At 39.8% G+C, this 12,096-nt stretch overlaps 1 protein-coding gene across 1 annotated transcript in view; it reads left to right on the forward strand.

The window, feature by feature from the left end:
* The window catches only part of lrp1bb (low density lipoprotein receptor-related protein 1Bb), a 247,502-nt gene that overhangs the window by 139,887 nt on the left and 95,519 nt on the right, over positions 1–12,096 (forward strand). Inside the window, exons 24-31 of the mRNA XM_086090410.1 lie at positions 3,717–3,914; positions 4,189–4,393; positions 5,400–5,564; positions 5,729–5,973; positions 8,232–8,363; positions 9,698–9,925; positions 10,003–10,177; positions 10,384–10,478. Coding sequence (XP_085946536.1) covers positions 3,717–3,914; positions 4,189–4,393; positions 5,400–5,564; positions 5,729–5,973; positions 8,232–8,363; positions 9,698–9,925; positions 10,003–10,177; positions 10,384–10,478 — 1,443 coding nt within the window. The remainder of the gene's footprint in view (positions 1–3,716; positions 3,915–4,188; positions 4,394–5,399; positions 5,565–5,728; positions 5,974–8,231; positions 8,364–9,697; positions 9,926–10,002; positions 10,178–10,383; positions 10,479–12,096) is intronic.

The raw sequence follows: 12,096 nt of genomic DNA on the forward strand, positions 1-12,096 counted from the left end.
AAATTGCCTCTTTCGCAATTTAAACCTAAGGAATTATTGCCTTGGCATTTTGGAGTAAATTAGTGCCATTTCCTGCTACTTTCCTTTTTAAAACAAAAGTTATTTTCCACAAAAAATGTATAATACTGTTATTATGGCTTAGAGATAGACCAATTAGCAGGCAGCATTTTGACAAATATCGGCATCTGCCTCTTTGAAGAATTATAAAGCCATTATTAGATCTACAACTGTGTTAACTTCAGAAAACTAATTATTGAAATATTCAGTTAACTTTATAAAAGACGCTTCTGATCCTGGGAACTCTTTGCACCTTCTATTTTTGTTTGAAATTAAAACTAAAATATGTGACTTCAGACATTTTGGAAAACTCATTTTGCTGTAGAAAACAATAGGAAGTGATTTGCATGTTTATGTTTTTAACTTTTTAAGACATGCTAATGACCCTGCAAGGTCCCTGAACTTTTTGTTAGAATTTTAAAACAAAGACGTCTTTTGACTAAGATTAAAAATAATAATGCCAATAGTTTGCAGATATTAAAAGCTGTTCAATAAACATCTGCTTCAAGCGATTTCAACAAAGTTAAGAGTTGGATTTGTTTTGGTTAATTTGATGCCAATATTTTACCTTTCAGTACTTTGTAAAAGTGAAAATTGGCTTTAAATATCGGCCTTCTGACGACTAATAATTGATTACAGCCCAGGAAAACCATATTGGTCTATCGCTAACTCACAGTATGGGTTTGGATTACATGTCCCTTCGTCACCAGAAGTAATTGATATGAATAACTGCAGTATCGGGATGTTCAATACCACTTTTTTTTTTTTCAGACCAAAACGAGTATTTTTCTTTATTAAAGGATCTTTGTGAAGTTTGTCACTTTTTTTTTGTTTTACTCGCGACTGCCACCTCTGGCCCAAAGCGTAACTGAAGCATCTGTGTCAGGCTCGTTCAGGGTGCGCGTGTGAGTACGGGCACAATCTTAAAGCGACAGCCACAGTTGACAAACAAAAGACGGGACTTCAAAATGAGGTAAGAAAAACTCTGTCCCTCCCCAAAGAAACTGGAGTGTGCGGGTAATAGCGAAGATAAAAGCTGATAGGTGCAGTCAGAGTAAAACGGTCAGGGCTCTTCGTACTCATTTGGGCATTGGTGGAGCATGCATGATGTAGAAAAAGCTTTCAGATGATCTTTTTAAACGGCACATACTGAATTCACATGGTTACTCTTTTGACAACCCCTCATCATGTTGAATGAGAGACTGCGTCCAACCTTTTGACTGTTTGTGAGGTTCATGCTTTGTTTTCTGTGTAACGCATTTGCATATTTATGAAAACAAATGTATAAATAAAAGTGCAAATTTTTGAATTCCGCAGAGCAGCGCTACTCGGCAAAACGGGAACGGAAGGTGGTTTGTGAGGTCAAATTCAATCTCATTCAATTATGGGAGACATGCGAGTGCTGACTGGCGAATGTCTCTTTGGATCCGCGTTGATGTCGTGCGCACCCACAAACCGCAGCTTTCATCACCTTTGCAGGCATTCTGCTAAAAACGAATCCCTTAGCAACAACAGACACTTTGTCAATGTTGCTTGGGAGTATTTGCCATGTTGTCATTGAATCAGCTACTTTTCATGAGGCTGCTCCGTAACCACTTTAAATGAGCTTGCTATTCCGACACACACACACCACGAACACACACACACACACACACACTCCATTGGCTTGTCATGGCCAGATTAATGGACCTTGTTTTGATTACTCGCTTCTCTATTTTCATTTTAAGACTGATGGCATTCGCAACTCTAATCACACATTAACGTGAAAGAGAACACAAGCATTTTCTCTCAGGAAGGCCATCAAAATTGTCGCACTTGATCATAAATCATACTTTGCATGCAAGCAAAAACAATTGAATCTGGAGAGAGGTGTTATTGGATTCTTTGTGATGTCCCAAGTGCGCCGCCGCTCCACATTTCTCTTTGCGCTTCCCGGTAATAAAAGGCTTTCTTAGCAAAAATCTGAAAGTGCCGATGTTTTCTGTGTGCTTGCGTTGTAGCTTATTACGACGGCGTGTGTCATTGAGGCAAGGCCGCCATCTTAATTGCATTTGCTGTGGCATTTTATAAGGATTTAAGTCACCCTTTAGAGGACATTTAACAACAACATATCTGAAAGGACCTAGCCCATTAAAAAAAACAAAAAAAACGGATTGAATTTGTTTATTTCCTTCAACATGTACATTGTGTTACTTGTGTGAGCTGAAGTGAAAAAACTGTTTTCAGATACAGGAAGCAGAAATAATCCGGCTCATTAAACTGAGTCTCAGCGGGCAGACTTTAGGAGCACAAAGCGCCGCTGCCAGTTTAAGGTCTTGTCACTAGATTTAGCAACTTCTTGCAGCCACACAAAATTGTTGACTCAAAAGATATAAATAAGTGCACTCTGCAATTTCCGATCGCAAGCAATTAATGTGAAATGCACGGGGCAGGAATGTCAAGTGTTTTCATCTTCATAGATTTCTGATAGACAGGCTTTCAGATCTAGATATAGCTGAATTGTTTGTGTAAGAACAAAATATGTCCAGAAGGGGCAAAACTACTCACATAAGTACAGATACCTCTGCTAAATTACGAGCTAATGTTAGCCGCTGAAAAAAATGCACCCTTTCTGTGTGTGTTTTTCAGAATTCCACTTGCTTGTGGTTTGTAGGCTTACAAAAAATACGACCCAATCGCCGCAAATGAGTCTTGGACCCCAAAAAATCCTTCAAGTCTCTGCAAAGTTTAAATAAATATGCCCCACTCAACTTTCAGTTACCAATCAAACAGCACTTCATGTTATGGCCTAAATATAATTATAAATGTTGGAGCCGCCAACATTTATATGCTTAAAAAATTAAGGTAGTTCGATTACCACTTCTTCTTTTTTCGACCAGCATGTCAAAAATAAATAAATAAATAATGACAGACAATTTTAATTAAATACCTATATAATATAGCTAATATAAAAAATATATATTGCATGAAACTAATGGCAATTTTTTGCTCTTCTAATTTCGGATTTCTAGTTCCTGATCGGCCCCCGTCACAATTACAGATACCTTAAAAATAATTCTGGTATCGGCACCGATAACGTAGTATTTATAATTTGTTCCTTCGAGAGCTGTCAAAATTAATCAATTAATTGACAACTCATTTAATAATCGAGCAATCATTTGAATTCATTATTTGTATTTAAAATTGTCCAAATTCTCTGATTTTAGCATGCCAACAGTAATTGTTTACTGAATTCTGTAGCTCTTATTGAAAGAAGACTGATTATCTTCTGTGTTTAATCAAAATAAGACATTTGCAAACATCTGTTTTTACTTTGGAAAACAATGACCGAATCTGTAACATACATCTGTAACCTATTAAAAATAAATAATCACTATACGAATACGAAGTACGAAACACCAATCACTAGTTATTAAACAGTAATCAGGGAAAATTTGTTTTGTAATACACTTGAATGCAATAGTTCCTTCCCACCATATCTATAAAAGCTAATAATAGTATATAAAGAGTGGGTCTTGTCTGTTGTCCATGAGATCCATTTAAAGGAGATCACAGCTTGCCACTCAAGAGCTGATGTCACACCATCAATTAACTGAGCCCCTGGTGTCACACTCTCAATATAAACAAGCTCCTTGTTTCCTGTCACTTTCCTCACTCAGATCCCTTCGAGGCTTTCATCATTTTCTCCATTCGCCACGAGATAAGACGAATAGACCTTCACAAGAGGGACTACAGCCTGCTGGTGCCGGGGCTGAGGAATACCATCGCGCTGGATTTCCACTTTAATCGCAGCCTCCTTTACTGGACAGATGTGGTGGAGGATAAGATCTACAGGGGAAGGCTCTCCGAGACTGGAGGTGGGCCAACATAGGAGCATGTGGCGTGTGTGTACACAAACGATTGAAGTGATGTACCCTACTAAAGAGACCCTTGCGGGTGATAAAAGGCCATTTTATTCACTGGTCCTGACACACATTTAGGTCTTGCACAGCTGATAGTGTTTCTCGCTGAGCATATTAAACACTTCGACGAGAAGATTCTTGAACGTAATAAAAAAAAAAACGTGCTTTTTGCTTGATTGACAGTATGCGCTCCATTCATTCTGTATCATGTATTTTGTTGTTGCCTCAGGGGTGACTGGGATTGAGGTGGTGATACAACACGGCCTGGCCACCCCAGAAGGCCTGGCTGTGGACTGGATTACGGGAAAACTGTACTGGATCGACAGCAATCTGGACCAGATCGAGGTCGCCAAACTTAACGGGCATATGCGCACAACGTTGATTGCGGGCGGGATGGAACATCCGCGAGCCATCGCTCTGGACCCAGGGCAAGGGTATGGAACCACGATATTGCAGTTATCGTTACATCCCCAGTCAGCGCTACGTAAAATTGTGTTATTTGAATGCCTTTCTTAGCAAGCGTCGTTCTTGATTCATCTCCCAAGCAGCGGCGAGATAAAACGTGACTGTTGGCCTGCATACCGATGCGTAATATTGATATTCTGCGGTATGGATGGTGCCCTCAAATTTGGAGCTTATCCCTGATTAATGCACCGCAGTGCTTGAACTCTGACTGTATACCGAGGCAAGAATATTTTCAGATTAAAGCAAAACCCAGACATTCATAAAATCAATTTAACACTCTTAAGATTTGAGTAATCTGCTCCTGCCCCCCCCCACCCCCACCCCCACCCCCACCCCCGTGGTGCTCTTAACACATTTGGGAGGATGGCTAAATGTTATGGCCATCCACTGAAGGATTAATGGCTGCTCTCTTGTGCTCGACCATTCCCGAGCAATAATTCTAATCTAATTACTTGAATCCACTCAAAGCAGAGGTTCATTGATAAACCAGACCTTATCAAGCGAGTACGGCTATTGAGCCGGACACGGCTATTTCGTCCGGACACTTTTGTTGTCGTCACTCGGTTGTTTTGTCTTTTGTTCAAGTTGACTTTGTGAAGCAGGCAAAACGTGCGTTGGCTCGGTCGGTCGCAGGTACGGACTCGGGATACTGTTAATGGTCGCATGGATGGTGTTCATTTTCAGGCCTCATTGAGCTGTGAAAAGTCATAATAAAACAGATGGTCTCCTGTTTCAAGGTCTGCCGCAGGTTGCGGCGAGGTCGCGGCTATTGTTCTGGGACAGCGGCTGCATCTGTCAAGAAGGGCAGTCACTCGAAAATGGATTTTGTTTGTTTTCCGTACTATAAAATTAACAACTCTAACCAAAGGTCTAAACATTGGAGTTAAGCTTGCATACTTTTACAGCTTTGCTTGCTCGTTGGATGGCCTTTAAAACGAATGAATTGATATGTTGATATGGCTTTTGTATTCGTAGAATTCTCTTCTGGACTGACTGGGATGCTACGTTCCCTCGAATTGAGGCTGCGTCAATGAGTGGACAAGGTCGCCACATTGTGTTTAAAGATATGGAGATTGGAGCCTGGCCCAATGGACTGACACTGGATCATCTGGAAAAGAGGATTATTTGGACCGATGCACGGTACTGAAGCCTTTCATGTGTCTTAACTTCCAGTATGAGATGTGGGGAAAGTGTTAGATTCCACTCCCCATTCATGGTGGCTAAAGGATGTACTGCAGTTTCCATGCATTTGAAGAGCAGTTTCGACTTTGATATGGAGCTTTTTGGGCCGCTCTCTTTAACAGCTCAGACGCCATTTTCTCGGCGCTCTACGATGGCAGCGGAGTCATCGAGATCCTCAAGGGCCACGAATACCTGTCCCATCCTTTTGCTGTCTCTCTCTTCGGAGGAAATGTCTACTGGACGGATTGGAGGACCAACACTTTGGCAAGAGCCAATAAGTGGACGGGGCAAAATGTCACCGTCATCCAGAAGACAAGCGCTCAGCCTTTTGACCTGCAGATCTTCCATTCCAGTCGGCAGCCACAAGGTGAGGAGTTCGTCCTTATTAAGTTGTTGAGTGGCAAACTATTGTTTGCAAAAGTACATGTTATAATTAACATTCCTTTTTTTAAAGAAAGAAAACAGTTGTCAAGCTTATTTCATAAAATTTCACGGCAAATAAGTAGTTCGGAAGATGGATGGATGGTTGATGGATGATTTTTAGACTGATTTAACAGATCCATGTTTTGACCCTTCGCTGTCGCATTCGGACGATTCGGTTTTGAACGACTTTTTGCGTCAAAATGTATAGAAACATGCATGACTTGGCCATTCTTTAGCTGGAATCTGTGCTTGGCTCATGACTCAGTCTGCTTTTAGTTGTCATTGATCCAAAACATTTAGTAATTTGTGCAAATATATTCAAGCCTTCCTGTATGCTCAGGAAGGCTCACACAAGGATGCCCAAACTTGCCCAAGTGTTGCACAGCAAACCGGGTGGGAGGTTGTTTTGCCTGAATTTTAAATAAAAGGTTTCACTGTGTTGAACCATTTTGATAAATTGATTGATTGAATTGCCATTTGAGAAAGATGGAGAAAAACACGATAGGATTCAAGAAAGAACCTGCAAAAACGGCTCCTCTCTCTTACCTTCCCGACTTCTTCAATCGAAAGCAATCAAAAGTCTTTAATAAATGTAAAGGTTATGTTAAAGGTTGATCTATCCACTTCATTAGACATTTACACATTATTTATTTTACACAGGTCAGTATGTAAATCTATGCTTATTCTCTTAAAATGTGTATTTTGCTCATATTTTGCATGTCTGGATTAATTAGATTTACATTATTTCCTAAGGGAAATGTTGCTTTGGTTTTTATATGATTAGGTTATATTCACTTTTTGGAACCGGTTAATCATGAAAACTGAAGTTCCGCTGCACCTATAATTTCCGTATCAGTACTACGATGATGGCAATGGAGTCATCGGCCAAGACAGACAGGCCTTGAGTATTTGTTTTCCTGAAATTAAACTTTATATTGTATTTATATAACTAACTTTTTGTTTCTTTAAATATGTCATAATGATTTTTCATTCACAGCTCAAATATAAAGCTAATTTAATCTCATCTAATTAACCTTCCCCGTACATTTGCATTATTTCCAGATTTCCATGTGATTGCAAACCGTGTACCATGCATAAATGAGTATTATCATAAATGGTAATCGGGTTTACGTCTATTTAATGCTTCCTCTGCTTTCCCCAATTAATTATCATTTCCTTCCTGCAGCGGCATTAACATTATTGTTCATGATAGATAAATGTCATCAAATGGGGTCTGTGTTTCTCAAGACAAGCATGCCTAATCCTTTTTTTTTTTTTACAAAAAAAGCGTGTGCGCATGATGCTTCGCTGCACCCTAAACATTTGGGTGAGAGGAAGAAGACGAATGGCTGTGATGTGATATGACAAAGAATGAAAATATAATAGCCTACAATATGCCTCAGATGCCAGTGAATGGCGTTTCACTGGAGCCTCTTGAAACACAAAGCAGCGGGTGCTTCTGCGTAAGAGTCGGCGAGCAGTCATTTGCAGATTACAAAGCACACAACAGTCCTATTACTCTCATTTGCATAACTCATAAATGATTGACTTTTACCGGCAACGACACCCACAAAGAAACCTGCCTCTATAGCCTTATGACCAATAAGCATAAAACACGTTCTATACGTGCCTCATGGTGATTAATTATGCTACATACAGAATTCATATGCTTGCCAGGTTGCAGATGTTGACAATAGCACCAGCATTTTTGTCTTATGTCAGTACAGGCTGAAACAGTGGATAGTTGTAGATTACCGTATATATTTACATGCATGTTGTGTAATTGTCATCATAATATATGTGTAGATAAAATGTATCTGTCATAGGAAAGGCACTCGGATGAAAAGGTGAAGAAGGTTCGCATAATATTTCTTGTGAATTTCCCCTCATGTTTTTTAAACCACTCATAAGTGTTTTGTTTTCTTTTGTTTATGCTTATACAGATTTTTCTTTTGATAATAAATAGGTCACAGTAAATGTGTTTTCACTTTACAAGCATTCACAAATGAGATGCTTTATCTCCTTTTTTGACTTCACAGCAAAAAAAAAACAATATTTTCACTTGTCCTTTTTTGACAGAAAAGTCAGCATTTTCATTCTCGGACTTGGAATTAAACCGGGCATGTCTGTTTTCTTGCTATTTCAACTTTTTACGTCTCAAAGAGCCTCTCTGTGTTTGTTTTCTTTTCTCCTTCCTGTCAGCCTCCAACCCTTGCGAGGAAAATGATGGACGTGGTCCCTGCTCGCATCTGTGTCTCATCAATTACAACTCTACTGCATCCTGCACCTGTCCGCACCTTATGAAGCTCTCGCCCGACAAACAATCCTGCTTTGGTGAGCATAAAGAATTGTCATTTTTCATACTTTTCCTCTCATGACAGTGGAGATGTAGAGTAGGATGTCCGCAATTACAGGAATGTCGCGTGATTGACATCAACGATACTGGCTTCATTTATATGGACACCAGTAAACCCTGTTGTCGCATCCAATTTCAAATGAGACCATTTTCAGATTTATGGTCATTTTGTGATTTGTTCAAAGAATTGTCATTCTTGGTCTTGTGATAATGTTTGTGGGCGTGTTCGATAAATGCGCTGAAACAAAACACTGCTCATCTGTCAACTGTCAATCAAATCTTCTTGGATCTAGAAAAATGGGTGCTACTTTGTCAAGCATCTTTCTTATGTTCAAGCTGCAGAAAATATCCGCTTAAAGCCCCTTGTGGCTCGAATACGACACACGACTTTTCCACACCGCAACAACAAGGCACTCTAAAGCGGCCATGCTGGCTCAAACCGCCGGTCTACATGCTGGCTGTCAAGTTCAACTTTTTCAATTGATTGTTTGCACCCATCCGTCTCTCTCTCTCTCTGTGCGTGCACTCAGTGCTGACAATGAGGCACTCTAACGTGGCCAGGCTATCTAAAAGAAAGATGAATTTTCCTAGTGTAGGGTTAGATAGCTTGCTAACTGCACGTCAAAGCTGTGTCTGATAACCGTGGTGTGAACCAAGACGCTTATCGTGAAGGACGGTCATGTGGCGCCGTTTTAGGTATGCCGAAACAATTAGGAAAACAGAAATGGTGAAAAATTATTTAAGGCTATATCTCCACAATGGACTATAACATAGTTCTTAGTCTTTATTTTCAGCAATTACCTTCAGGCATGTAAAATGTTATTAGAAGCAGATCTCTGAAATCACTTTATAGCATCTTTAGTGTGTTTTGTATTTTGATTTGATCTTACTACTGTAACTGCTGCAAGCACTTACACTAGGCCTTTAGATTTGAAGGTCAATCATAAGAAGAAAAAAAACACGCTTCAATTTTCAGTTGTGCTATTCAAGCAAAGAAAAAAAAGTCATGTCACCCTTTATCTCTTGTTGATGAAAGTTACCATACAGCAGAGGAGAAGCACTTGATGACATACCGCTTTGTAAGCATCCAGCTCTACCTTTCACGTATATGTGAAAGGTGTAAAGTGTAAAGGGAAACGAAGAAAAACCAGCATTGGCTGCACTCTACTCAGTATAACAGGAAAGTTCTGTTGTCTAAAAATGATATTGCAGGGAATGGTTTTGTGATTGATAATGACGAGACATACTAGACATAAACACGGATACTGTCTGTTTCTTAATTATTTTGTAAATGTCTTGATCATGCCAACAGCTTTGAAAAGGTTCCTTCTTTATGTACGGCGGTCGGAAATCCGAGGTGTGGACATCGACAACCCGTACATGAACGTCATGACGGCCCTAACGGTGCCGGACATTGACGATGTCACTGTAGTGGATTACGATGCCGAAGAGGAGAGAATCTATTGGGCTGATGTTAAAAGCCAAACTATTAAACGGGCTTTCATCAATGGCACCCAGCTGGAGACCATCATTTCTTCAGGTGGGAGAAATTCCTGTGGTTTGTAAAAGTAAAATAAAACTCCGTTTGAAAATGACGCATGGTTCGTTTTTCCCCAGACATTGTGAACTGCCGTGGCCTGGCTTTGGACTGGCTTTCCAGGAACTTATATTGGCTTAGCTCGGAGAATGACGAGTCGCAAATCAATGTTGCTCGCTTTGATGGGTCCCTGAAGACTTCCGTCATCCACGGCATTGATAAACCGAGGTGCCTTGTAGTGCACCCCGTCAAGGGGTAAGTAGATTACACAAATCTGTATCCCTCATCACTATGTCGCCGTCAATGCGCAGAATTAAGAACTCTGACTGACCACCAAGACGGATAGAGATCATTCAGAGTGATGATTATCTGTATAAACCGAATTGATTCGTTGATATGAACATCTCAGTTGCGATTATACGGCAAAAAGTGGAGGTGTTAACTGTTTGCCTGTCCCGCAGGAAAATCTATTGGACAGATGGCAACACCATTAACATGGCTCACATGGATGGAAGTAACAGCAAAGTCCTCCACCAGAACCAGAGGGAACCTGTCGGTCAGTACCTCAGCATCTGTGGCATACTCAATTAAGACCGCCCACCGTACCACCCACTCATTACGTCAATCTATCACGTACGCACACACACACACTTACACACAGAGAACAAAGCATCCTTACCATATGAATGAACAGTGAACAAAACATTCTTCCCGTGGAGGTTTAAGTCTTTTTTTTTTTGTGTGTGTCATGCCATATAATGACGACAAAGAAAACGTCGGAACTGCTTCGGGATTTATTGTAAAGTGCTTAAAGATGCACATGCATTCAACTCTGCCAGCAGGCGTGCATGTTTATGAAACGAGTGTGATTGGGACAATTTTCACAAGATTAAGGCCATTCGGCAGATTCCCTGCACCGGAACATACGTGTTGTGGTTAACCTGCGTGTCGTTATAGAGTACACAGCTCCCATCAGCTGTAAGATGGATGGAAGAATCAAAATCAAAAAGACCATTTTTATGAATCTGTTTTCTAAGATTTCATCCTAAAAGCTAAAGCCCAAAAAAGCGAGAATAAGATGGAGCCGATCCCAGCCAACTTTGGGTGAGAGTCTGGACTGGTTCAGCCTGGACTTAAACGACACATAATGCACAGAAAATAACCATTGCACTCATATTTAGACCTAAGTACTGAAGTGAAGATCTAAACTGAGATTTGAACCTTAAACTTCAGAACTGTGAAGCCTCTAAGGTCCACGGCCCACAACCGGCCCATCAAGGGGTCCAATATGGCCCCTGAGGATGGAACACCAACTGCAGTTTTTCACAAATATTAGGTTTTGTTGTTCCTAATTTGTGTAATTTTGTCCACTGGCTGGCGCACTGACGACCACTTGAATGACATTTGTGACAAATGTGGCTTTTTAATTAGGATTTGATGCAAAACTTTTGCGTTTATTTTTGAAATGATACATTTCAGATTACTCTGCAATAAAATGATAATAAATGGGAATATTTACAGATTGCACAATTTTTTTGTTGTTGCTATTTGTAAATAATTAGACCACACATACTGGTCCGACACACTTGTGGTTACATTTTAGGTGAAAGTGACCTCTGATTTAAAATGAGTTTAAAACCCCTGATGTACACTAATTAAGAAATATTTTACCAGCGGTAAAGGAGCTGTACCATATATCATGGCTGTAATTCAGTCATAGAAAGACAATCAGAACCATGATGATATGCAGTCCAACCTTACAAGCTCAAGTGTGATATTGCTTTTATACAACATTTCTACAAGCGTCTTTTGTTAGTTATAAAATAATAATAATAATAATAATAATAATAATAAGCAACAAACTTTATTTTTAAAACAATTCAATTTAAACAACAATTTAAAACATCAAAAATAACAGCAATCAATGCAGTTAGCCATTAACATAGCATGCTAGCTAGCCAACATTGACACAAAAAAAAAATATATAGAAACAAATTTAGCTCGTTTTATGTTTCCCATTCACTGAGGAAATTGGATGATCACTTCACATCAAGCAGGCACTCCACAAAGAAGCCCGGAAATGTGAAATGATGCCGAGACTATGCACCAACGTTAGCAAGTTAGTTGAGTGTCCTGTTTGCACACTTAATGTGTCATTTAATCACATGAGGTGG

The sequence above is a fragment of the Leptonotus elevatus genome, chromosome 12, assembly GCF_054856555.1.
Source record: "Leptonotus elevatus isolate MCC_2025b chromosome 12, RoL_Lele_1.0, whole genome shotgun sequence".
Lineage (NCBI taxonomy): Eukaryota > Metazoa > Chordata > Actinopteri > Syngnathiformes > Syngnathidae > Leptonotus > Leptonotus elevatus.